The sequence below is a fragment of the Hippocampus guttulatus genome, chromosome 14, assembly GCF_054856545.1.
Source record: "Hippocampus guttulatus isolate MCC_2025c chromosome 14, RoL_Hgut_1.0, whole genome shotgun sequence".
Taxonomy (NCBI): domain Eukaryota; kingdom Metazoa; phylum Chordata; class Actinopteri; order Syngnathiformes; family Syngnathidae; genus Hippocampus; species Hippocampus guttulatus.
In genome coordinates this window covers 9881859-9909490 of record NC_141274.1, presented here as the reverse complement: position 1 = coordinate 9909490, position 27632 = coordinate 9881859, and the positions used below count along the sequence as shown (strand labels likewise).

Sequence of the window (27632 nt, the reverse complement as noted above, 5' to 3'; positions counted from 1 at the left end):
TTGAGCATCGAAGCCGTTTCAAGAGAAGAAACTTGAGTGGCAGAGTAAATGTAATGATGTCCATGCGTTCATTTTTATTTCTTTTTTTCTTCTTCTTTGATTTACTTTATTGACAGACAGTCATACAAAACGTTCATTCCAGCCATACACAATGCAGGCGTTTGCCTGTTTTTTTAGTTTTTTTACCATGTTTGCCTATCGGCCAACTCCAAAGGTTTGGTAATGGGTTTCACACCTTGGGACAATTTAGAGTGTTCAATCTGCCTGCCATGCATGTTTTTGGAATGTGGGAGGAAACCAAAGTACCCGGAGAAAACCCACGCAGACCCGGGGAGAACATGCAAACTCCTCACTGGGAGGCCGGAGACGGGATCGAACCCGGTACCTCTGCACTGTGAGGTCGACGCACTAACTACCGGGCCGCCGACATCAGACTTTGACAATTGAAATATGGCTGTTGAGCTCCGATTTATAAAGTCCGAAGCCCAAGGACAGCGGTTCAGTGAAGGTGGTGCAGAAAGTGTGGACATGAGTGAGGTTATTCGATGGTCCCACATCAGAGAAGGTGACGGTGCCTGCACTGTAGTCCACAGTGACCGCAACTCGTTTGCCAGTCATTTTGTATGCCAGGCGCGTTTTCTTGCCGTCGTGCCAAGCGGCCAGTTTGCTGTCATGTTGCTGGGTCAAACTCCAGGAAAACTGGAGTTAAAAAAAAAACAAAAACACATTTGGTTAAACAAAAAATTTGTAAAAAGTATACTATTGTTTTTTTTGTTTGTTTGTTTTTTTTGATGGATGGATTCATATATAATTGAGTTCTAATTTCATGTATTCGATGGATTTTATTTACTTATAGAGAACAAGACCAGAATTTAGGAATCTATTAGCAAATTGTGAATATTCCAGAAACTGCTACCCAGTGGAACCTCTGGACTGGAAGGCTTCAATGTCCAACTCCAAATGTCAACAAAAATCCTGAACTCAAATGCACAGCGGGCGAGACAGGTTGGAGGTGTGTTCAAAATGAAAACGAATGCAAAGCAACAATGCAACGTAACGGTGACTTTTTTCCGCGCTTTCTTGACAAGTGCCGAAGCAATAACGTGACTCCGATTCCTCCACATTCGATCCAAAACGCACATACCTCGTTGTTACCAAAGGCATTTCCTTCCTTCCCCTTCCTTCCGATACTCCTGTAGCAGATAGCGATATCCCAGAATCCTTCGGCTTCGAGCTCCCAATAATGAGTCCCGGCCGAGAAACTCTGAAGTGTGAGGACCTGCGGCCAGTGGTCGAAGCGTTCTGGGTGAGCTGCACAGGGCAGACGTGTTTTGACCCTGGTGACCGATCGCAGGTCATCGGAGATGCTCAGAAGAGGATGAGATGTGTTGGTGTCCAGAGTCAGATGACTTGTCACTGCGGTCAGGAGGAGAAAAACGGTTTACCTTTGGCTCTCGACCAATACTGTTAACTGCGTTTGTTTATTGTTTCGTTTTCGTGGCCTTCCTCCCACATTCCAAAACCGTGCTACATGTTAGGCTCGTTGAAAACTGTAATCATCGATGTGCATACTTGGATATGTTTTTTTTTTTTTTTTACACCCAAGAACAATATTGCGGCGCATTTACTCACAGAGCTCCCTCTTGAGCTCGCTGAGGCAGCGGAAGGTGGCGGTGATAAACTCTCGATACTTGCCCTCCATCTCCTCCAAAATGTGCTTCCTGTCCAAGCTGACAGGTTCTGGTGTGAAAAGGGGACTGCTCAGGTCAGCGAGTAACCTATAAAGCAAGAACACACACGTCTCACTGGAAGGACATAAGACACCTGGATTGTATCACATTATCAATGCTGTTCTATATATATTTTTTTTTTGGGGGGGTGGGGGTTGAATTGCTGAATGTTGGATTACTATCAAAACACAGCATCGGTATCTTTGCAAAGACTTTTTTAAAAATAATATCGAATTGGCCCGAATATAAGTCGGTGTTTTTTGCATTGAAATAAGACTGAAAAAGTGGGGGTCGTCTTATATTCGGGGTCTAGACATTATACCCATTCACGAAGCTAGATGGCGCCAGATATCATTGAAGCGAATGCTGAACTTGACTCCCCAGGCCAAAGTGAACCCGTCACGAAGAATAAAAATAAAAATAGCGGTACCACGAAGAAGAGAAATAAAAAATAGTTGTAAGAAAGAAAAGAGAAGAAAATAATAGAAGAGATAACAGAAAATGGAGAAACGTAGCGGCAATCTGGAGAAAAGTGGGTCGAAGGTCGGCCAGGTTAACCGGCAGCCGAAGTTATGATGTAATTTACATTTCAAAAACCAGAAGCCATTCATTTACGAATGTGATTGCACTTTAGTTGACATATTTAGATGTTCAAATATTAAGTTATGAATGACGCAAAATAACATGCTTTTTCTCTCAAATATATTGTTATAATCATTTGTTTCAGATGCACTGTAATTATTCTGTGTATGAAAATTAATTTGGTGTTCAAAAAGTCTTTTTTCAAACTTGAGTCTTGAAAAAGAGGGGGTCGTCTTATATTCGGGCCAATACGGTACCATGTTGGATCTCTAATCTTGTGGTTGTTGCGAGTACATACAAAGAAAGAAGACCCGAGACACTTTGGTGCCATTGACTTACTTTGTGTCGTCAGACTGAAAAGCCTGCGGAAAGTGGGATACACAATCAAAGCAACACTGCGATTAGTGCTGTGGCCAAGCTGGACATTTCGACACAAATGACAGCATTCGAAAGATATTTTGCACATCATGCCACTGGGGAAATATTTGATTGTGCGAGTAGGATCGGCCTGCCAAATGGATGTTTGTAGCACTGTGCATTCTTACGTTAATCGGGCAAAAAATAAAAATAAAAAATACATGTTAGCAAAACCTCTTGTTGCTGTCTACTTGTTTAATTGTATTCATTAAAAGAGGAGAAAACAAAGTTCCACCATTTTGATAACTGCATCACGGTCAACGGCGGCCCCCGGCCGTCTTACAGGGCGATTGCGATTGTGATCTTACCCAGATGAGCAGGAAGGGGTCGGTTTCTGCGAGCAGCGAGGTCAAGTAGTGCTGGATGCTCATCGTCTGGCTCACGTCCTCTCTCACTTTGGAACAGTCTTCGTGCACACGCTCGATGATGTGCTGTCTGTCCTGCTTGGTGAGCTCCATGAGCCCCGCCACCAGTTTCTCCACTTGGACCTGCAGCTCCGAGCCCAGGCGCTCCACTTGGGTATTTTCCTCCATCAGACAGTCCTAGTTAAGAACGTGGATCTGAACTTTTACGTAAATGATGATGACATCAGAGCAATCTGACTTGGTGCAAAGTGTGCGGTGAGCTTCTCGTGACGCTGCGGCATCTTTGCCGCATCACGGCTTTTATCTATCATTTAACCTGAGACCTTTTCCTAAGTGTTTGAACTGAGAAAAACAGAAGGTCCCCTAAACATATCAAATGCCATGACACAAAGTTCAAAGGTTTTGTTTATAGTGTAGCGAGTCATTGTGCAAAGCCCACCTCCAAGTTGGGTGGCTTTCAGTGTGATCTGTAATCATCATTTTTTGTCACCGGTGCACTCCAACTCGGGTCGAAGCATCCGTTGCCGCTGTGTCGTTATGACTCACCGCAATGGTGGAATCAACGTTGGCATACTCTTGGAGGATTTGCTCTCCCTTCTTGACTTTCTCCTCTGACTTTCCGAGCAGCGTCTGGAGAATCACCTAAGAAAAAAAAACACGTCTTTGAGCGACATTATTTCCGAAGCAAAGGGTAACGCCAACGAAACGAACCTTCAGATCCTCTTCCACCTGTCTTAGGCCCTTGATGTTATGCTGGACGTGGCCCCCCTCCAGCAGACAGTCGCAGCACACGTAAACCCTCTCGTCGGCGCAGTAGTAGCGCAATAGCTCCATGTGTGCGGGGCACTTTCGCTGAGACAGTTGGCCCAGCGGATTCACCAACAAGTGGGTGCTAAACGCGGGTCTTTCCAGGTGGTGCCGGAGGTGTTCCGCACATAGGGACACCTCGCATCGCAGGCACGTTTTGACAGCCAAGTGCACCAGCCCTTCGTCCGCTTCCGGGGAGCAGCAGTCGCACAGCACTTCGCCGTGCTCCTCCACGCACTGAGGGCAGGTGAAATGACCTTTGCCCTCACCGTGGGTGGTCCAGGCCTCGTGGACGCAGGCAGGACAGAAGCTGTGACCGCAGGGGAGCGGGTGGCACTGGCTGAAGTTATCTTTGCAGACAGAGCAGGTCAACTCTTCCGTCGCGGACGCCATTGTGAGGCGATGCTTGTCAAGTTCCTAAAGTGAACTAACAACGCAGTAAGAAAAAAAAAAAGCACATCAGTCATGATACATGTTGTGGTAAAATAGAAGGAGACCTAAATTGCCGTCGTTACATTTGGAACCGCAGGTGGCCAACATCACCTTTGCTAATGTTCTGAGTATTTAAAAAAAAAAAAAGAATTAGCTACTAGCATTAGCTAATATGAAAACAATTAAAAAGTCAACCTTGTATGTGGGGTTGTTTTTTTTTTTATTTGACAAATCAAATTTTTTTTTAATACAAGACGTTTGTGGTTTTGATGCTGGCACAAGATACACCACATTTCCCATGAATCACTCTGACAATACTGTACCAAACAATTCTCTTAAATAAGGCCATGGATGGGGAATATCTTGCTTCTCCAAATAGGCTGCAATAGAATAGACGCAAAGATTCCAATCGGGATCTCAGCCGTGATTGACTTTTTCTCTCTGTTTTTGTATAGGACCATCTTTGACGAAAGTACAGCGTGGAAAGCACCAATGTCAGTTTTCAAATGTAAAAGTAAAAATTCATTTCATGACTTGTCACCGATGCTGAGAGCTCACGTGGCCATTCATAAGCCAGAGTTGAGCTGGCTTTTCGTTGCAACGGTGAACTCCGAGAATCATTTCAACAACGTGGTATACTGTAACTACCAAGTAAAATACTTCACTAAACCTCTGCCATGAAACACAAAATTCAGTAAAGTATAGGAAGAAAGGGCATCGTCGGCATGCATTCTATAAAGCAAGGGTTGAAACACTGACACCAGCAGAGTCTTAAGTGGTTGACTGCAACGGAGGGATCAAGAGATCATCCTTGACAGCTTGTAGACCCGATTTACTGTCAGCTGTTGCATGCCCAACCGCAAACACAATCAGTCACACGTTATACCAATGGCAGTTTATAAAATGTGTAAGTATGTGGGAACATTTTTAAAAAGACATCGGAAATGGAGAGGTTCTCACCTGTAGGCGTGTCGCTGTTTGCAGTGGGTGGCCATCGATCTGCTCGAGGTGCGAACTATGCTGACCCGTGGCTAATCCCGACGGATTCACCCCGACCTCCTTTCGTGTCTCGTTTCACCACTGCACTGGGTTCGCTGCAGTCACGTGACAGTGAGATGGGAGGAGGCCCCGAAACGGTTCAGAAAGTACAATGTTGATTTGTACCGTCATACAAAGTAAACAGTGCTCACAAAAGGTTGCTGGGCTTTTGGGTGAAACTGCCAAGGCCCTTTGTTGGAAAACAGCAAGTTATTCCCCAAAAAACTGAAACGCTGAACAGTTGTAAATGTGCATTCAAAGGTTTGGGGAAGGTCAAATGACTTCGCAAGTTTACTGGGTAAGGGTTGTCATAAATGTCTTTTCATCGCTCGTTCCAGCCAAAGGCCTCACTTTTTCAGTTGTATGTAGTTGGAGGCAGCTTGAGCAGCCTCTCGTCAAAACCGAATTTATTTAAATCGTTGTTTTTGAGCGACATCTAGCGGCATTTTAGGTCTAAGAGACGTCCCCCCCCCCCTTTTAGTCCTAATGAGTTCACGCATCACACTTGTTTCCTCTTTATGCGTACACAAACGCAGAACAGATTCGTGAACCTAAACATTTTTAAACAGGTAACAAGTCTAAGAAGAAATACTTTGTTGTACTTCCTCTTTGTACTGTATTATACTTTCAAACACATTTACGCGATGATTTGGAATCTCACCCCAGTCCGAATCTTTTCTAAGTGACCTGTTCACTCCATTTTTGGACGGGTGCCTGCGCGTGCGCGTGAGCGTGTGCTTGCCTGTGAGACGCACTCTGAGAGCCAATAAGGAGGTAACCGTGGCCACTGTTTCTCAGAGGACCGTCTGGCGGTGAGGGTCATTAATTAGGACAGACAGACAGACAGACAGACAGACAAGCCGGTACCGCAGAGAGCGCAGACAGGCTGCGAGACGTACAAAGACAAACAAGAAAACAAGCCTCCCCCTCTTTATCGAGTCCATCCGCACCGCCCATGTGTCACCGCAGCACACTCAGGAATAACTGTTTATCTGCCAGTAAATAAAGAAAAGCGATTAGTGAGGGAGATAAATAATTGAGGGGGAAATGCGGCTGTCCTACTGCGCATCCCCATGTGGTGAATAGGGAAATAGTGCGCCAGTGTCCCGCCTGAGAGGAGGCGTCGATCATCCGAGCTCCGGAGTCTCTTCTCCTTTTTTTATTATTCCGCAACCAAAATCATCCTTTCAAACGTGGTAAGTTATTTTTGCATCGCGAACAAAAAGATGTGTCGCCTGCTGTGGCCTATATGGTGGGGGGTTGGGGTGCACATCCGGGACCTTTTTTTTCCCCCCGGTCATAATATTTTATGAATCATAACTTGTTATGATGTGGGGGCGCGCGCGCGGCGTGCAACAAGTGCTCGTACAGTAGCGGGAGCGCGCATTTCGCTGCCATACATATTTGTGTGCGTGTCGACGACGGACATTGCACGCCCGCTGCCGTGCCGTCGTGGGGTCGGCGAGATGGCACGACGGGATGTCGCTGGCATTGTGGACGGACGGACTCGTTGTCTCTTTTTAACAAATTGCGCAACGGTTTATGTCGTGCGGTACTTAAATCATCGGTTGGTGTAGCTCAGCGCGATCACATAGCCTGGGTCGGAGAGATGAGCTCAGCGGCTTTGACTTGGTCGGAATAAAAAAAAATACATCAGGTTTCCATTCGTAAAAGCCGTGTTCATTGTGACCTTGTTTGCGAATAACTCGACTCCTCGTCATGCGGGTTTTCTTTCTTCCCCCCGTGTGTACCTCTGTCCACGTGTTAAACATGTCGGCGTGAGGGTGAAAGGGGAGCATTGTGCCTCCACTCGCTGGCATCATGTGCCGGAGGAGGAGGCGATGCTCATTCAGCTGTGCTCTCTCTCAACGCCATTGTTGCAAATTCCACCTCGTTTCAAGCGCCTTGTTTCCCAGGTTCTCCCTTGGAAAATGATTGCGCCGAATCGTGACAATCGCCACACTCTTTTCGATCGGCGTCTCAAAGACCTTTGTTACAATTGCACTGGCATGAACGAACATTTTATTCGCGCCCACCTGAGCAAGTGGTTCTCTTAGGTCAAACTAAACTCGCACTGAAAATCCAGGCTCGGTTTATATGCGTCCATTTTAAACACGCATTTTGATTTCTTTTTTTTTTGTCTGGATCATCCACGAGTATAATTTACTCAAGAGAGGGCAATGAGTCTCGGCTCACCTTTTGAATGCCAAATAGATAATGAACAAGTAAGATGTGTGTGTGTGTGTGTGTGTGTGTGTGTGTGTGTGTGTGTGTGTGTGTGTGTGTGTGTGTGTGAGAGAGAAAGGATTCTCAGCTGTGTGAAACAACAATAAGATGGATAGATAGATAAATTTGCTAACCACTGCTCCTGATGAGGGAAGGACTAGGTAATGTTTTCTATAACTGTGTGTGTGTATGTGTGTGTGTCGATATATATATCTATCTCATACCTGTCAACGTTTCGGAGCGCCAACCTGTATAAACTACCAAAAAAATCCTTATAAAGAGCAAAGGATTTTATGTCAAAATAACGGCAGAAAAAAACCCACGAAATTTTCAATGATATTTATTGTAGATCTCCATAATACAATGTCTGGTTAATGTCTAATCATCATTCTACTTAGTGGCATTACTGTGTTCAGAGTTGTATTCCTGCGTTACTTTTTTCACCAAATTTTCACAATCCGTATGATTTGTGCGATACGCCCATATACGTAAGATTCACCACAAAATCCGTATGAACTATGGCTAAACCGTATGAGTTGACAGGTATGCTATCGATATATATACTGTATCTATCTATATATATTAGGACAAGCGAATTCAGATTTACTCACCACCATCTCTGCTGGTTGCCGCATGTTAATGTGCTATAATAATGCAAACAATTCCACATTTAAGGAAGACTGCCGATAAAAACTATCCCTTACATCAGGGCGGTCAAATAGTTCCGGGTTCACCCAGGGGGCCATGATGATGTTAAAACCGAATAAATGTTTAATCATCTCATCATATTATTACATACGCACAATAGATTTTTTTTCTTATCTTAGATTGATGGATTTTTGGGGATCAGAAGTTGAGGATAATGTTTTGTTCAATTATTGTTGAAGCGAATACAAAAAGGAATGCGAGAATCTTTTAACCAATGTGTTATGTGAGCTTAAAATTGTATTTTCAGGTTATGGTGGTGTTGGAACTGCATTCCTATCAGAGCTCCTTAATTTGATTTTTTTTTTTTTTTGGTGCTCAAAATAAGGGGCACTGAAGCACAAACATGCTCATGAAGAAGTGCGTGTAGAATGTTTGGGTGCAGCAACATAAGTGCTCCACTTGCATGCAAAGTGCTTTTTGCATCTACAGTCGACTTCTGCCTGTTGATGTGGTCATGTGCCTTCACATCTGTCTCTTGAGTCTTTTGGGGCGAAGTAAGATTCCTGTTGGTGTGTGAGTCATTTGTCTGCCGGGATGTTGTTGTTTTCTTTGCATGCCAACTCCTCTTTTTAGGCCTTTCTGCTCGTCCTTAAACTATATCAGGAATGCGACTGTAGTCTGTAGTGTAGTGGAACAAAACATTTGACAAAAAAATACGCCGGCTAATATAATCCAACGACCCCTTTGAACTTACAAGGCATACAGAAAAGACAGCTTGTGTGTGTAAGCCTGTTTATGTGTGTGTGTTTTCTAAGACTGTAAACTGTGCAAACTTGACATCTTGTTTTACTTTTGCCAGGTGACTCTTTGGCAGCGAAGTCATATCCATTCCACCCAGATCCTCCCTATTGCTCGTCATCTTTTCTTCTCTCAAGGCACCCAGCAGGTGTTTCACATTCCCACTCCCCTCCCAAGAAGGCCTCCCGGATCGACTCTCTCTCGACGCACAGGAACCAGAATATTCATTCTCCTCAAACCGGTCCGTCTACCAGGCCCTCAAATACCACCCCCCCCCCCCCCCCCCCGCGCGCTTGACTTCGCATACTTAGACCCGTCTTCTTCAAATCGACACCCGCCCGCCCCCGGACTCTTGGCTTGTAAACCCAAATCTTCTGCAAGTGGCCTCTGAGAACCTGTCAGGTGGCGTCCCCATGGCCTCCCCCAAATTGGGCTTGTCAGCCACTACCACGTCCTCATCCACATCATCCTCTGCCTCCATGTGCCCTCCACAACCCGGAAGCCCCAGCCGCGTGCCCGAGGGTCCCCCGAGTCCTGTTACTCCCACACCGAGTCCAGGAGTGGCGTCCGCCTCAGCTGCTCCCACACGTGCCCAGTTGAGTCTGGCGCTGATATTGGAGGAGCTTCGGGTACTTCAGCAGAGGCAGATCAACCAGATGCAAATAACAGAGGAGATCTGCAGACAGGTACTTCGTTTGGGTGGGGCGTCTTACTCGATAGACGCGCCAACTCAACATCTTCTCCCATCCTTACCTCAACTGTGTCTGGAAGATAAAAGGGCCAGCAGCCCAACGACCCAAACCACCGCTACCCAGCCTTCCACAACTGTCGCTCCTCTCCTGGAGTGTTTTTCGACCTTACTTCCCTCTCAGGTGGCCAACAAAACTTCCAAATCAAACAATGCCTTGTCTCAAATCCTGCAAACATGCAAGCCCCAGATGGAAAGCGCGGGTGCCAGTCCGGGGGACAATAGTTACCTGAGAGTGAGCACGCAATCTTCGGACCAATCCGCATCTTCAACCGCCGCCATGACTTCCTCCGCCTATCCACTCGCTTTATCCTTGGCTCTACCGAACCGCTATTTCAACGAGAAATCCCCAAATGACATCTCAACGAGTGAGCACTGCGGCAAGTCCTACCTAAATGCGTCCCTCTCGTCGGTATCCCCAAATGCCCAATATGCTTTGCAATCTCTCTCCGGAGCCGCGAACCCTTCATCGACCTCTTCCGCGAGCAGTATGAGCCGGCTCCAGCATGCTTGCCGTTTTTGTGGCAAGATTTTTAGTGGGGACTCAGCGCTGCAGATACATCTGCGTTCGCATACTGGGGAGCGGCCCTATCAGTGTCCGGTGTGCCTCAGTCGCTTCACCACCAGGGGAAACCTCAAAGTGCATTTCTTACGCCACCGCGAGCAAAACCCGGAGCTCTCGCTTTCACTCCTTCCGCCATCTTTGTTTGGCGTAGCTTTGCGGTCCGCCGGCTCCGCCGATATGAGTCAGACGAGTAGCGTTGGTTGCGGCAATGGTGCTTTGAAGATGTCAGAGAAGAAGCCGAAAAGCAGGCCCGAGGAGGACATATGTGGCAATGACATGGAGGTCAGCGGTGCCAATACCGGGTTCCCATTAGGGTCATCGGGGGGGTCCGCCCCTTGCACGCTACCCCTGCCTCCGAGTGTGGATCTCGCCTTGATTTCGCATTCCTTGCTTCAACTTAATAGGGCAGCAGCTGTAGCAGCTGCAGTCTCCATTGCCTCCGGCTCATCTTACTCATCGCCTGCCACCTCCTCAGCCCCCTCATCTTCACTAGCCACCTCCTTACTTTCAAATCCGAAATCATCTTCACCGTCCGCCATTCCAGGCTTGCCCAAGGGTTCAAAGCACTCAAATAACGCAGATGAAAACACCCCCCCTCGAGCTCCCATGCTTTCTCCCGCCGCTTACTCCCAGCTGGCCCACCTGCCTAAGCTTCTTTTCCCATCCGGTTCCTCCAGCTCTACCTCAAGTGTCACACACTCCACACTCCACCCAGCTTTGGGGTTGCTCTGCAACCCGTTACCCTCGAATCCGGGCTCCCACCGACCGGCTCCTTCCAGCTTTCCGCAAATCACTTTCCCTTTCGCTCCCTTTCATAAACCCGCGACCACTGTACCGTCCTCCATAACTGTCTCGATTCCGACATCGGAAACTTCCAAGTTGCAGAGGCTGGTGGAGAAGCTGGAAAAGACACCTCCATCAACCTCTCCATGGACAACCTCTATTTCCACCTCCACGATGGAGGTGCAGTCAAGCAATACCGCGGCCTCTCTCGCAGGTTTGACGAACAGTAATTGCACAAATAGCGGCACTTCGACCACCTACATCATGGCAGCTCCACCCTCCTCGACCCCGGTTTCCACATCCGTTTCAAACTTCACCCGGCAGATGGTGGCTGCCCTCGGCATGGGTGTCACAAATGCAAATGCCATCGCAGGAGGGCTGCTGCCGGCACTGAGCATGACAGGTGCGGCCAACAATTTGGCAAGCAATCAATGCGGCGTGTGTCTTCGGGTTCTGAGCTGCCCCAGGGCACTGCGCCTGCACCAAGCCACCCACCTTGGAGAACGCCCTTTCCCGTGCAAGTTGTGCGGAAGATCCTTCTCAACCAAAGGCAGCCTGCGCTCACATCTGGCAACCCATCATGCTCGGCCCCCCAACGCTCGCATCCACAACTCTTGCCCACTTTGCCAACGGAAATTCACCAACGCCCTCGTTCTTCAACACCACATCCGTATGCATCTTGGCGGTCAACTGCCTGCGGTAGGCGCTGACGATTCTACCTGCGAGATGACGGCTCAATCCAACGCCGAGTCTTTGCCACGACCTGAATCCAACACCACCGAACAAAAGAATGACTCCAGTAAAACATCTCAACCGGGCAACTCAACGAGCCTATCCCCAAGTTCGCAATTTCAAAATGTAGAAACTCACTCGTGTCCGATTCCTGACAGTAAACTTGTACCACACACCGCACCTGCTACCACATCTGTGTCCTCGAGCCCAGACCTCAACCCCCCCACTGATCTTAGCCCCGACCCCTTCACGAATACTACAACACGAACTCCACCAGCGACCACGGATGACCCTCCTTTCCTCTGTGCAAGCGCCCAACCGCCAATCACCCGGCAAACCAAATTTGATGACTTTTCCCCGGTTGACAAAGACGACCGAATTGAGCAAGCCGCCAGGGACCCCTTCTCCAAATCTCTTTCACCCGTTGCCCAAACCACCGCATCACGCGATGTCATGGCCGTTGACTGCGCCGAAACATCCTCATTTTCTGATGCGGCCGTTATCCCCAGATCAAATCCGCAGGATCTACAAAGCACACCTGCAAATTGTGCCCCCTTTGCTTATAACTGTCCAAGTACGATTTCTTCTTCAACGCAGAACCAAGAGCTTCTCACCGCTGTCGACACTCCAGCCCCGGATCCAGGCTTGGCCTCCTCCGGGGTCCACTCGCCTGAACCTAGGGAAGAAGACGGAGATCAGTTTTGTACGCCACCAACGCCCACGCCAGCAAAAATGCCTGAGGAGCACCTCAAAATGATGTCAGCCTCAGAAAGCGCAAACGGTAGTCAAGGAAGTGATGCAAATAGGGCTCCTACTTTCGCAAGGGAGGCAAGTCAGAATTTTGATTTCGATTTATATGAGAGAGACAACCCAATAGATGGTGTGAATAAGATGATCGGATCCACCCCGAGTGAAGCAGCGGAGGTTTCCGTTCCTCTCAGCCTTGCCCCAACTCTCCCGTCTCCGATAGCTCGCCCCGAGAAGAAGACCTACTGCTGTGCCGAATGTGGAAAAGCATACGCTAGTCGCAGCGGACTAAAGGTAGGAAAACGCTTTTCTGAGCATCAACACAGTATGGTGAATGATTCGATCAACACGTATGGGTGCTGAGCCAAAAGAACAACTTGAAAGGGTGACATCCATGCATTACTTCAGTTACATTTCCATTAACATGAAAGTAGGTAAGCGCATACTCTCACAAACTATCGATTGTACTGTACGTTGTTATGTCTGTAATGTCAATCCAATTTTGTTGTACTGCGGCATCTTGGCTGGCGGTTTGGCTCCAGCTCACTCTTATGAGGACAAGCGGTGCAGACCATGAATGGATAGATGATGAGATATCATTGTAATTGCTGTAATACCTCCATGGGAGGCATGCAGAGTGCATTTTGATCACCCCTTCAAGATCCCCCAAAATGGTTGCGTGCCCACTAAATTGGAAAGAATCCCATCTGATTTCCTGTTTCATGATTGCAGTCCAGTCCATGTTTTATTATTATTATTTTTTAATTGAGGCTGATGCTATTGTTTTATTTTTTTATGCACAGGGGCATATGAAGCACCATGGTGTCGTAACCAAAGCAACGCGCCCTTTAGCCCGAAGTAGTCGATCATGTGCTGACAAAGCTCAGTCTTCGACATCAATAGGTTCCTTGACCATTCCGGCCTCCACAAGTGCTGCGGGTTTCTGGAACCAGTACCAAGCTTTCCTCAACGCCAGTCCTGGGTCAACTGATGATACCGCTCCCGCCAGCCAGGAAACGAACGAGTCTGCAAAATCTCCTTTACAGCCGGAGCTGGAAAAAGGCGCTCCCAATGAAGCGGGAGATGAATGAGCTCGACTCCCTTTGAATGACCGAATACCGCTTCCTTACTGCATTTCATGTAGCCTGTCAATTTGATAGTCACAGTCATGTTTGTATGTGAAAGTTGTGAGTCAGTGGGTTTGGTCTTCTTGCGAAAACAGACTTACTATATGTCCCACAAATCCAATTATTCAAGTAAATCTGTTGTCAGTAATTGCCGTGACAAGACTTGTTAACTAAGCGTGTTTCAATGTTGTACGTCAAATCTGGTTCCGCTTTCTACTCGCCACTGAAAGGTAACGTCTACCTCAGGTATGGTATTAAAATCTGACCTATGACCAAGAGGCTCAAGCAAAAGAGACTTCCTTCAGAAAGAGCGTCACTTTGCAATAACAAACCGGACCAACAATATCCATGCATCTCCGTGTGGTATATTATGTCAATTGTCTCCGATGTTCTGATTCAGACACGGTACAAGAATGCATTGTGACGTAACCCGAAGCACATCTGCGGCGTCTGTGAATCTACTGAGGACATGAACAATATGAATGTTGTTTGGTGCAAAAGTAACCTGTGGCACAAGCTAATAAGAGGATAAACGTTTATGTTTGTTGTAAACCCTACATTCATTCATTATCTCTGTATTAAAAAGAAAAAAATAGATGGGAACAGAAGGAAAAAGAACAATGCTTATTTTTGATGATCTCACACTTGAACACACATATTAAGTTCAATCCATCGCCGTGAAAAACCATTGTTGTGTAAAACCTAAACAAAGACCTAATATCATGATTGACAAACGCTTTTCAGTTTGTGGGTTATGAAGAGAAAATATTTTTTTCGCAGTTTTTTTTGTGGCAAGTTATTAAAACGAGTATTGTATATTAGTAATAATTAAATGTATTTTTTCCTGATTACTTTTGGACTTAAGTACATTTCATAGGCAGTTATGTGTACTAGGTAAAAGAGTTCAATCATATTTTTACATAAAACACCTATAAGTATAAAATGCGAGTACTTTTACCACGTCTTTGCTTAATGTAAAGGAATTCATTGTTGTGGTTTTGTGTCCTTTTAAGCGGTGAAGATTTTCCCGTAAAAAGTTCAAATTGTAGTTTTACAAGACTGGTTGTCGGGGCGGGACTCTAGCACAATGCGAGCGTTAGATGGCGCAAATGTTCCCATTAAGTCAACTGTAAAGTGCGTCTCAATAATAAAGTACTGTATTCATGTTCAGTCTAATAATCGGGTGAGCTCAAAGGGCCATGCATTGTCGACAATGTGGATTTGAAACAGATTCCGTGTACCAAACTCTAAAAACATCAAACCGAAAGTATATGCTATAAATTCAACAGAGCTGGAAAACTGGTCACGTCCGTTTGTCATAATTGTTTCGGTAGATACTTCCAGGACAAAATAAGGCGTAGGAACGATGATATTTTGGGTACAAGTTCGTTGAACGTGTTGTGCAATTATTTCATGACGTTCGGCGAGCTCGTGGGCGGCCATTTTCTAAACGGGCTGTGGGGGGCGTTGCGAACTACCACCACGTCTACGTGGGGAAGACTGCAAAAGGGGACGCCGCTAAAAAGAGCGGACACAAGTTAAGCATTTCTACCAAAACAGCTGACTTTTCCCCCCTCCTGTAGTCTCTGAAAGCTTCGGTTAAAACTGGAGAAGAATGCCCGTCGTTGTTAACTAACTTTAAATAATTGGAGAAGTAACAGGCGCTGGAAGCCGTCCGGATTCCTTGAGCTTTCTTTTTTTTTCTCCTTTGTTACTCCGTTTCTTTTTGAAGAATGTTTTGACAACGTGACGACTTCGTCCAATTGAAAGACAAAACGACCTCTTTCTAATAGTTTGACTCGAGAGTCGAGATGGCACCGCGGAGGCTGAAACTGCTGGTCCGACTGCTGCTGCTGGCGGTGCTGTTGGACGCGAGCACGCAAGCGGGGACGGCCAAAAACATCAATCCCGAGGTGAGTTTGGATCGAGGTGAGAAGGTGAAAAAAAATACAGATTGGGCGGACGGTGGAAAGTAACTCAAAATGGAAGGAAATGACGACAAGACTGTACTAAAGAAACTTATTTAATCTGCACCATCAAATATGGAAATAATCACAGGAAATTATATGAAAACAGCAGCACTCGTACTGATCTTGTCATTGCCCTAAAAAAATTGGATGGAAATAGAAATAATGATCAGTTCCACAGTTCAAATGTGCAGGCATTTTCAGGAAAATTCTGTTGTTGTGTAAGTGTAAAAAGAAGTTAACCACAAAACATCTTCAAGTGATGATGCGTTTGGTGATGCCGAAGTCCAATTTCTCTTTTTTACATCCCCTTGTTGGGGCTTATTCTTGTTTTGAAATAAGTGTTGCATTAAAGCTCAAGAAAAAGAAAAAATAGCCCGCAGTTCATTGGTGATCCCCGAACAGCGTAGTTATAAGGTATACTGAGGTTTTGTGTGAAACCATTTCTGATGGTCCTTCACTGAAATTTTTGTGAAATACTGAAAATTAAATTCCAAATCCAACATCAGCCATGACGGCATCATTATTTTTATTTTATTTTTTGGAGGGGGGGGGGTTGTCTCTAGTGTTGCTGTGTAAAAAGTCAAATCTTTTAGGAACCACGAGATATTTAGAATCTGAAACTACTAGCTTTATCGAGCAAAACAAGATTTCATTGCTTTCTTGAAGTTTGCGCTTTGATACACTGAAAAAGGTCAGAACTATTGTGCTTGTTGATTAGCAGACGTTTTGCTGCTGGACTCTATCATGCATGCATCCAAAGGCACACTTTTGAGAATGAAAAGATGATCTAATGAGAAGGAGACTGTAAGTTGTTTGAATGTATGAGAATTGATTGTTTTTGTGGTCCTTGTGAAGACCGCATCCGCCAAGGATGCTAATGTCAACACAAGTCACAAGACGGGAAGGGCTTCGACCGGGGTTAGCGGAAGCAGCCCATAATGATGATCGCGCTCGTGAAAACGCTGAGGAGTGCTGAGGAGGCAAAAGCAAGAAAGCATGAGAAGGCAAATGGGGAGAAATCTGAGTTTGTATTGTGGTCGGGGCAGAGTCAGAGGCAATTTTTGTGGGCGCGAGAGGGGGTTTTGAGAGCTGCGGGTCCGTTAATATTGAGGGGGATGGGGAAATGTAATTGATGACATCTGTCTCAAGTTATGGCTCGGCAGACTGGGAGGCGTTCTTCAAACCTCTCTGAGAACGAGTCCGTCGCGGAAAAACGCGGCTTGTTGATAAGAAGCAGCGGCATCTCAGGTTTTTTGGGGTCTTTTACAGCATGACATCAGCGGCCCGCATGATTGCTTTGATCAACCGCTGGTGCCAAATTTCTTCTTTATTATTATTCCAGCTGTCCTTCGTGGAAGAATGTTACATTGGGCTCTGCTGACCTACATTCAAGTGCCCAACGAAAAGGGACAACTTAGAGGAGTCAAATGTAAACAAAGGAACTGGCTCAGCACCAAATTCAAAATCCTGGTTGGAAACCAAAGATGATTTTGGAGTTTGCATATGTTTGCAATAGGTGAAATGAAAGCCACCACTCCCTCGCAAAACTTCTCATCGTCAGAAGATAGCAGCCTGTATTCCAAGTTTCTTGGAAAAGAACACCGCGGGGAGTGCGGACCTCCGGCGTGGTTGAATTGCAAACAAAAAGCAAAGATATCCCGTCATATATAAAATAACTATTGTCTTGGTCATTTTAATGACATTTCAAGGGGCCTTGCCTGTTCATTTGGGGCACAGCTTTAAAATTCTTGAATATGCAAAAAGTACCGCAAGTACAAGGGGTTACTGTTGCAGAACATGCACACTCCACACAGGAAGGTCGGAGCCGGAATCAAACCCCGCACCTCTGCGCTGTGGGCTGACATGCTAACCAGTTTTCCCACCGTACCGCCCCCCACTAAAATAGTGATTTAAAAAAAATAGTGGCAGTTTTTGCAAACAGTAAAAAAACAAAAAACGTTTTTGATGTGGAAGCCACCCAAAACGCTTGAGACAGGTCTGTGTGCAGTTGCGCAAAAAGCCAGTGAAGTCATCGCATTTCATTAAAAGCTAACATCCTGCAAGTCAACATTGATATGGCTAACTTAATAGCTGCCATTTTGGATTCTGGGGATGAGTGAACCTTTTCCCTTGAGAATCAACGGCAAAAATACTATCCCTGCTTTTTCTGGATTTGCACCAAAATGTCAGAAATCCCAAAAAGTTAACTGGTTGTTGTTGCGGCCGATTGGCTGCTGGGTTGCCGCAATAATCCTAACAAGGATTCTGTCGTGAGGATGTTTAGGTGATAACTTTGCGAGCGGTCAGCAGGTTTGCGTGAAGTGTTATTAACACTGACGGCCACCGGATACGGTGGATGAAGTCATTTCCTTTTGTGTGACTAATTCAAGTGGACGGGAAGCGCGCCTTTGGTTTTTTTGCTCAGCCAACAAAACACCTTCAAGTGTTAACAAGCTTGGATGACATCTGCACGGATACGAGCAGAACTCCGTCCCTCTACACATAACACATATCGAAGGGAATGGCTGCCATATGAGGTCATTTCATGGAAGCGAGATGGAACCGGGGGGAATATCCGCTGAGGACAGTGAGGGGGCTGTTGCAGACCACAAAAGAAGGCATTGTGGCCGTGCGAATGACGCCATTTTTCAAGAGAGATAGAAAAGGAATCATGACCAAGATGAATCGGAATGGGTGGAAGTCCGAGGATCCATTCGTACGTCCTCTATGAAAGATAACACAATGCGTAATAAAGGCGACATTTAAAAAAACATTGGGGGGGGGGGGGGGGCAAATATCATGATGTCTAAATAATAGGCTTTGATAACTCATGATATATTATTTGTGAGAGAGGGATTTTTCATTATTCACTGATTGTATATCGTTGTATGTTAGCGGGACAACCCCGTCCGTTTGTTGACATCTGATTTGTTGTTTTTGGGCGGGGTGGGTGGAGGCAATTTTCCCGCACGAGTGATTTATTACGCGCGGCAATGACGCGACGTCATATTTTGTAGACATCTCCATAAAATGAGATGAGGAACGTCGCCTTCCAAATATTTATACCTCCTCACATCTTGCGATTCTGTCGATATGGGATGATAAAAAAAAAAAAAAAGGGGCCCCTACACACGGGACATAAACACTGTGCCAGTAGATCTCATTTTTTGATGGGGCAGGGGTGGGGGGTGCATGCACGTCATTTGCGTGTCACATCATGGACACGTTGCATTCACGTTAGAAGTCACAAAAGATCAGATTGAAAACAAATCTGAATTGGGAATCGTCACCCGCCGTGTGAATGTCGTCTTTTTTTCACATTTGTGTAAAACTTGAGTGGAGAATTTCCACTATGCTTTATATTACTTTACATCAACATTATACATACACACTCAGATGTACTGTATCTACACATTTTTGTGTGGGATATATGGTTTATTTTTACCGCCGACAAAGTAGAAAGACAGGATGTAAGGAAGGACTACCCCCCCCCCACTCCATTTTGTTATAGACAAAGACCCACCCCAGTCATAAAGGACGGGTGGCCCAAGCAGGGATTGATATCGTTCCAGGAAATGAGGTCATATCCAAAGCGGTCACCTCGACGAGAGGAATCGTTGCCATGAAAATGACAACTTGCAGTGACGTCCACGCGTTACGTGAGGTCGGATTGGACTTGGCCGTCGAAAGCTTTGCTAACGTCTCCCCGGGGATGACATGCCGTGTGTCCACTTGAGGCTCACTTGCAGGCAGCCTGTAACAAAGTGTGACAACTCCAGTGTAATCCCATCGAAGGGATAGCAGGGTGAGGAGCATCCAGTACCTCCGGGCGACCGCCATCCCAGTTGATCACCCCCCCCCTTTTTTTTTTCCATTGGCTTGGCCTGAATGGAACAACTGACTCCGGTTCTGCACTGACACACTCTCCCTCATGCAAACTCGCCACTTATACAAAGCGGACATGCTCCCCGTTTCTTCTTGACCGTTGCCACGAAGTCTTCCACGTGGGCGGCTGCGACTGTAAATTTGAAACCGCTGACTAAATTGCATGTTTGATCTGAGAGGATAAAACAAAATAAAGCTGTCGACCGTTACGTAAAAACGGTTTCCAAGCGGCAGTTTCGCATATTCGACTTCAAAGGGCCTTGTTAGTGCCGAGAGTCATCGTCTGCGTAAATACGGAGCGTTTCCACTTCATGCCACCTCTTAAGTGACTTGGCCTATTAGTGGTGTAAAAATAGCCTCGCTCAAAAGTGAATAAGACTTTGTCAAGTCGGAGGCAGAGGCCCTTATAAGGACGGATGGAAGAATGCGAGGAGCTCGAAAGTTCAAACAAGCAACAGCAGTCTTTTGAGTGAGCTGGAGAGGAAACCAAAAAAAAAAACAAGCGTGTGACAATGTCCCTAATATCAGTCAAACCGGACCTGAACCAACGGAAACGATGAGGTCGAACACGACCACTTGTGATTTGTATTGGGAATCTTTTTTTTTTTTTTTTCCCCCCCCAGTAGCAAAATCTGGAATGAAAGGGTTCCCTCTCCCGATTGCGGTTTACCAACCATGGCCCCTCGACATATCATATTTACTGGCCTATCACAGAAATCGGCACTATACAGCAGAATTGAGCATTGTATTCTTAGTCTTAAAAAATATGTTTCATATGACAGAACTTGAAGGTGACAGTAGATACATGGCAAATTTTACCCATATCGTACGTAGCTTTAGCCCCCCCCCCCCCTAATTGTTTGGACATTTTAGCAAAATAATGAAACTCGGTTCTTCTTTTGACTTCAAATCAGACCTGAGACTGAATCGGCAAGTACCAATTGGACTCCGCTTCAAGACCCAATTAATCAGCAATCCTTTCCACGCAACTTTTAAGAATCAATTCATCCGCTATCGGATTCTCCTCCACCACTGCCACCGACGAAGCTCCAATCCGCCATGTTTCCTCTTCTTTCTGCCGCCGGTGTGCAAGGCGCTACACGAGGAGACAGCGAGTCTTTCTGTGTGTCCACTTGTGCCCAGTTGTCGCAGCCAGAAAGGGCTCATTGAAAGGTAAAGTCGTGTAAACACTCCAACCGCCGCGTCTCCCCGACACCCACCAAGAGTGAGGAACGAAACCTTTTTCATGCCAAACTCGCTCACGTCAGACCGGAATCCGTCCTCTCCAGACCAGTGAACTGTAAACCAACCATGTTGAGGCGTCGCTGTACTTGCTGACGATCAGCGGCGGACGGACTTTGGAAGAATGATTGACAGGCTCTGGGTGTGGGCTGACTTTTTTCCATGAGAGGGCAGAGAGGAGAAGGGGTGGAGCGAGGAGGCAACGAGAGGAGACACTTTGAGGTTTGGATGCGTGGCGACATGCGCAATTCCCCGTTTTAATGAGTGACTGAGGCTGGAGCGCCACGGCGGACATCTGCTGAGGTTTGCCCGAGTCTCGCCCCGGGCCGCTCCCTCTCGCGCGCCAGCAGATGTGTCCTCTACTTCGGAGGCCTGCGATTCGGATCTCGCTCCGAGCTCGCAGCTCGTCTTTGCGCTCGCGTGGGTTTCCGCCGGGTTTTTCTCCGGCTTCCACACACGTCAGGGCAATCGAAGACTTTGTTGGCCGGTTAAGTGTGAATTGCTCGTTGTTTGTGCCCTGTGATTGGTGTTAAGCAGTCCAGGGCGTACCCCCATTGCCTCTCGCCCCGAGTCGGCAGTATTTGTTTGCAATATTTGTTGAAAAGAGAGACACAAATACTACAAATAGCCAGTTTGGGGCTTCTAAACAACACGTACTGCATCTACGCTCAAAGGACGGTTCATGAGGTACATCTGCACAATCGAAAGAGACTGTTTGTGCTGCACCTGTGCCCCGTGCGAGGGTGGGAGATCAGAGGCCGGGGGAGTATTTTTTATTTTTAACTTACACGTTGGGTTAAAAAAATTGCTATTGCTCTATGGTCATTTCACTTTTTTTTTTTAATGTTATTTGGCCCAAATAAGTTGCAATTGCTCTTCTATCGCACATATTGTGCGTGACGCTTTTTAAAAAACGAGAACAAATTTAGAATGTTAGCAAAGTGATGAAAACCAAAGTGAAAGGTTCGAAACAAAAAGTGCCATGACACCATGAACGAGGCATTCATTGAATGCATTCATTCCTGTAGTTTTAGCTCGCGTTGGGACACAAGGGAAATAAATATTAGAATCCAATCAGCATGCCGCATTGGAATTCAATAACAATAAATTGTCAAATCTCAGCTAGGATCAAAACTGGGCGGCACGGCAAGATCATGTCATGTGACATTGCAGCCATTGACTCCACATTTGCTCTCACTGAGTGACTTATTAAAAGCGGGGTTCGTTTTGCCTTTCCAATAGCCTCAGTGTTGGGTTTTTCCCCCTCCCCCAACGTTTGGCCACAGAGGGAAAGAAGCCGCGCGGGCCGTGCGCCGAGCAAAGCCGCTGGCGTCCGTCCAGGTGTCAAGCCAGCGCCGCGGCGAAATGCTTTTTCCAGGGGGAAAGTAAGGTCAAGTTCAGCCTGAGAATTCTGAAGAACCCGATGACATTGCGACACTGACACCAAATCAAAAGAGTAACTCGCCTGCGACTGAAGTGAAAAAGTCACGTTACTCAAAAGAGGGAATTTCCTCAGGCTTGCTGGAGTTTTGTCGAAACTTGAGCCGTGTTTGTCGGTTGGTGCGGCGCTTTGGACCCGTTTTGCCTTTGAGTCAGTTTTGGTCCTTCGTTGGCTGACTGTTGATGGTCGAATAGTTTTTGGAGTTCAGTCACTGAATGGAGAGACGCCAGAGAGGCTTCATGTGAGGTTGCCGCCGCCTTTGGCACCGACGCCGCAAAACAACTCATGGTCCGCATCAGTGTGGAATTGCTTCTTTTCGCAACAGCTGCACTTAATACTTCAACATGAGGTTGTTGTGATTTTCAACATCCAAACACATTCTGTTCTACGATCTTGGTCGAGGTTCAAAAAGTCCAGCGCGTGTCACGTCAGTGTTGTTGAGCGTCTGTTTGGAGTTGAGCAATCATCTTCTTTGGTTTTGTCACGGGTTGTGTGAGTAACAAAACATGTTGTCTCTTTGTGCGCAGTCTTGGCTGCAACAATACGGTTACCTCCCCCCGGGGGACCTGCGGACCCACACCCAGCGTTCCCCTCACTCCGTCTCCTCGGCCATCGCCGCCATGCAGCGGTTCTATGGCCTCACCGTCACCGGCTCCTTTGACACCAACACCATCGAGTGAGAAACCATAGATTGTTTTACCCTGAGCAAAGTTCCGTTCCGTCCTACGTTACGAAATCCGTGACGAATGCGAATGGGCATGTCCGACAGGGCGATGCAACGACCTCGCTGCGGTGTGCCAGACAAGTTCGGCGCCGAGTTGAAAACCAACCTGCGGAGAAAGCGTTACGCCGTCCAGGGCCTGAAGTGGACCAAGAACCAAATCACATTTTCGTAAGTGATGAATGAACATCCATCCAGTTTAGCGAACAACAAGCAAGCCGTCGATTCATCGCCATCGCAATGAACAAGATCAGATCGATTGCACATAACTGGATGACGGCTTCGCAAAATTCTACCCGACAAGTATGATGTAAACATAAGCCCGTGAGTCACACAGTATTTCAGCTTACAACAACAACGCAAACAGCAGATGCAGCAACGTAGCTTGACACGCATACTCAGATTCAGATTTTCCTTTCCTTTCATTTACTGGAGGCCACTCATGTCCAATTTGCTGTCTCCTTGGCAACTCGAGGAGACATGGCGATCCACCAAGACCCATCTACACATTACCATCTTTAAAAAAAAAAATAAAAGGGCTATTGCAATGTTAAACTACTTCCCACAGTACAGCGCCAAAATTCCCCTCATACAAAATGTCCAGTACTGCGCAACTTTCCAACGACAAAATGTGCCCATCCTCAGAATACAGAACTACACACCGAAGGTGGGCGAGTACGAGACCCACGAGGCCATCAGGAGGGCCTTCAAGGTGTGGGAGGGCGTCACCCCACTGCGATTCCGGGAGATCCCCTACCACTACATCCGGGACAAAGTGGAGGAGTTTGCGGACATCATGATCTTCTTCGCCGAGGGCTTCCACGGCGACAGCAGCCCTTTCGACGGCGAGGGAGGCTTCCTGGCCCACGCTTACTTCCCCGGGAATGGCATCGGGGGGGACACCCACTTTGATGCGGCTGAGCCTTGGACCATTGGAAACCGGGATCTGATGGGTAAGGCGCCGCAAAGCGAGGCCTGACGCATTTGGATCAACAGAGGGCGTTGCCTCTGTCATTCACAAGCTCAAGTCCTGGGAAATGTGCAAGACTTTTTTTTTTTTGCTGGTGCGCGCGTCCTACCAGCGCCAACATGTCCCATCTCGTGTCGGCACGAGGAAGTTCATTCCCAGAGTCTTTCTGTAAAGATGGGGAAGTGCTTATTTCTGGATTAGCTTGAGTCAGTCTTCGCACGACCTGCACGTGTTTGCACTCGTTGCCCTGGTTTTGATTTGCAGACAGGTCAAGTATTTGTGTCCACGTTAGTCACCGCCAAAAAAAAAGGTGTTTGAGCATTTCACATGTTATCTTCATGTCCTTTCCCCTTCCTATTTCGTCACGTTGCGTCATGTTTGGATGCTTCCAGGCAATGATATCTTCCTGGTTGCGGTGCACGAGTTGGGCCACGCTCTCGGTTTGGAGCATTCCAACGACCCCTCGGCCATTATGGCCCCTTTTTACCAATGGATGGACACCGAGAACTTCCAACTTCCCGAAGACGACCTCAGAGGCATACAACAACTTTATGGTACAGTGGGTCATCATTTCTGAACATATCGCTGGAGACTATTTGCTCAAGTTTTCCAAAGCGGGTCGGACTGACCTCTAAAACTCTGTGTTATTTTCCTTTGCGATTTTGCCATTGCAGGCTCCGGATCAGGCCCCCAGCCCCCATTTGCGACACCTCGAATTCCAACAGACACAACTCCCAGCTATACACCAGACAAACCTCGTTTTGGCCCAAACATTTGCGAGGGACACTTTGACACCATCGCAATCCTCAGAGGCGAAATGTTTGTGTTCAAGGTAAAGCCGCGAGATCTTTTTTTTTTTTTTTTTTTTGACGAGATTAGGGGCATGTTAGGAAATGAGTTGTCTCCCCGCCCCCTCAGGATAAGTGGTTCTGGCGTGTGCGGAACAACCAAGTGATGGATGGATACCCCATGCCTATCGGTCACTTCTGGAGGGGGCTGCCTACTCTCGTCAATGCTGCTTTTGAAAGGGAGGATGGGACGTTTGCTTTCTTTAAAGGTCAAATTTGCCTTCGCGTTTGACATAAAAAGATTCCACTGGTTCCTCACTTCAAGGAAATAATATTCACCGTGGGCGCTTGTATTTCCTCTCCCCAATTAGGTGATCGATACTGGGTGTTTAGTGAATCTATCCTCGATGCCGGTTACCCCAAGAAGCTCAGGGAGATGGGCAGCGGCCTCCCGAAAGATCGGATAGACGCCGCACTTTATTACACCCCCACTGGGCAGACCTACTTCTTCAGAGGAGACAAGTCAGTCTGACATTTTGAATCACAATTGGCCAATGAGACCCGCAGTGGATGAATGCAACCTTGCAACCAGCGGCAGCTCAGAATTTGCGCGACACCGGTTGGTGGCAAGTCTCGACCCGTCCGAAATGACGTCCCTTCCCTTTTCCTGTCCTTTGTGTAGGTACTACCGTTTTAACGAAGCATCGCGGAGTGTTGACACTGGTTATCCAAGGCCCGTCAGCGTCTGGCAAGGAGTGCCCGACAATATCAAGGCAGCCTTCATGAGCAAAGATCAAGGTATGTCCGCCCAGAAGTACAGAACTTTTGGGCGGGGGGGGGGGGGGGGTGTAAATGACGTAAATGCGTGCAATAGCAGCAGACGAAGCTAAAGGAGCCAAAACGAGAACCCGAACGGCCGAACGCAACAACTGACAGCAAAAACGCAAATCAAGTCCCAAAAAGTAAAGCGTGTTCATCTTTCTCATCCTCCCCAGCGTACACCTACTTTTATAAAGCCAACAAGTACTGGAAGTTCAACAATCAGATGATGCGCGTGGAGCCCGGCTACCCGAAATCAGCTCTGCGCGATTGGATGGGATGTCCCAACGAAGACCCCAAGACGGACGGAGGAAGAGGCGGCCACGACAAAGACAAGGAGAGGGACCACAATGACGACGACAAGGACAGAAGTCGAGACAGGGAGACAGACAAGGAGAAGGAGAGGGAGAGGGAGAGAGAGAAAGAGAGAGAAACCGAGACAACGGTGGACCGGGAAGAGGAAGCGGACGATACGGAGGTGATCATTATCGAGGTGGACGAGGAAGGAGGGGCGGGAAGTGGCGGGGGCGCGGCCGCCGTGGTCATTCCATTGTTCCTGCTGGTGTGCGTGATTGCAACGCTGGCAGCTTTAGTGTTTCTCCGTCGCTACGGGACTCCTCGCCGACTCCTCTACTGCCAACGTTCCTTACTGGACAAGGTGTAGTCGGAACAGGAGGGCAGGACAGAAAGAGAAACAAATGGAAGTCGACGTTCTCCAAAATAAGATCGAACGTGAGGAAGGGCGGGCACGCTTCACTTTTGAAACCACCGGCAGGCTCTTTTCGCTCCGTCACTCGAGCACTCGGTCGGGCCTTCCATTTGGTTCTCTGTCCTTGTGGGGACTGACGCCAGCTCACAGCTGTTGCTTTGTTTGTTTTAGCCTTTTTTCAATGTCTTCTTGTCAAGTTGACGCCATCGCTCAGCGTTTGTTGCCTCTACGCGGCATACCATGTTCCTCATGTAAGCAAATTGTCTCTTTGACCCCCCCCCTCCCCCGCCGCACCAGCAATGTACTGCACACCCCACACACGCACGGTTCCCTCTGCACACACACCCAGACACTCACGCAAACGTTTTTCCTCAAACCACAAAGTCATTGTGTTTTTGATCCTTCCAGTAAAAAAGAACGGAGCCAGCGCGAACCATAAAAGGGAAAGAAACCATCAGCATGAGCAATAAACTGTGTTTCCCCTTTTTATATAAATGCTGATGTTGTCATTATTATTATGACTATTACTATTATTGTTGTTGTCTGTGTCATGAATGTGTTTTTGTACATTGTCATTAAAAAGTCCTGCTGGACAGTGACATTCCGTTTTGAAAGTGGCCTTAATTTTATATGTGGGAATAGTGAACGGGGGACGCGGGTTATTATTTGTGATTGAAACTTGATTGTTTTGATTTTATGGTCAAATGAAAATAAATCCGAAATCTGAAAAAAAAAAATGGCTTCCATTTTTCATTGTACATGTTTACCATTTTACAGTTTGGTGCTAACTTTGCTCGTCGGGGTTTAGGAGAAATCTCACAGCAATGATAATGATACTAGTGATGATAATAATGAAAGATTGATCTCGTTTCCGCAATGAGATTGTGTCTGTGCTCTTGACGTTTTTGGACATTTCCTACAAAATAAAGACATTTCAAAAGTATACATGTGGTGTGTTTCTTGCGTGAGGCATTTCACCTACAATTGCTTTGACCTACGTGTATTACTGCATCCGTGACCTAAAATACAAACTAACTCAACAGGCCCTGCAGGGAGAACTGACCCCCCCGCCCCCCCCCCAAAAAATAAATAAATACTGTATATATCACCAGCCACATACTAGAAGGAGTGCAACACACTATATCAAATATAGCCCGAAGAAATAAGAGAAGTTGGGTTTAAATCTGGGTCAGTCAGATGGAGGCTACACACACCAGTGTGCCACATGAATTGTCATTTTGAGGAGCTCACAAAAGCTGTACAATTTTTTCATTCGGATTTGTGGATTGGGCGGCAACCAACCGGTTAACACGTCCGCCTCACAGTGCAGAGGTGGCGGGGT

At 46.9% G+C, this 27632-nt stretch overlaps 3 protein-coding genes across 3 annotated transcripts in view; 2 read left to right on the top strand and 1 right to left on the bottom strand.

The window, feature by feature from the left end:
- Positions 1 to 51: 51 nt before the first annotated feature.
- Positions 52 to 27632, bottom strand: part of trim110 (tripartite motif containing 110) — a 31866-nt gene continuing 4285 nt past the window's right edge. Inside the window, exons 4-12 of the mRNA XM_086128559.1 lie at positions 12486 to 12547; positions 5294 to 5427; positions 3806 to 4328; positions 3641 to 3736; positions 3038 to 3271; positions 2652 to 2674; positions 1633 to 1778; positions 1145 to 1416; positions 52 to 699 (exon numbers count right to left, since the gene is read on the bottom strand). Coding sequence (XP_085984685.1) covers positions 430 to 699; positions 1145 to 1416; positions 1633 to 1778; positions 2652 to 2674; positions 3038 to 3271; positions 3641 to 3736; positions 3806 to 4294 — 1530 coding nt within the window. The 5' untranslated portion in view covers positions 4295 to 4328; positions 5294 to 5427; positions 12486 to 12547 and the 3' untranslated portion in view covers positions 52 to 429. The remainder of the gene's footprint in view (positions 700 to 1144; positions 1417 to 1632; positions 1779 to 2651; positions 2675 to 3037; positions 3272 to 3640; positions 3737 to 3805; positions 4329 to 5293; positions 5428 to 12485; positions 12548 to 27632) is intronic.
- Positions 6215 to 14572, top strand: sall2 (spalt-like transcription factor 2). The gene is made up of 3 exons (XM_086128558.1): positions 6215 to 6567; positions 9105 to 12912; positions 13422 to 14572. The coding sequence occupies exons 2-3, from the start codon at positions 9457 to 9459 to the stop codon at positions 13707 to 13709; spliced, it is 3744 nt and encodes a 1247-aa protein (XP_085984684.1). The 5' UTR covers positions 6215 to 6567; positions 9105 to 9456; the 3' UTR covers positions 13710 to 14572.
- Positions 15230 to 26904, top strand: mmp14b (matrix metallopeptidase 14b (membrane-inserted)). Its single transcript, XM_086129163.1, has 10 exons — positions 15230 to 15658; positions 22811 to 22959; positions 23053 to 23175; positions 23650 to 23957; positions 24367 to 24528; positions 24649 to 24806; positions 24893 to 25031; positions 25134 to 25284; positions 25445 to 25560; positions 25758 to 26904. The coding sequence occupies exons 1-10, from the start codon at positions 15557 to 15559 to the stop codon at positions 26243 to 26245; spliced, it is 1896 nt and encodes a 631-aa protein (XP_085985289.1). The 5' UTR covers positions 15230 to 15556; the 3' UTR covers positions 26246 to 26904.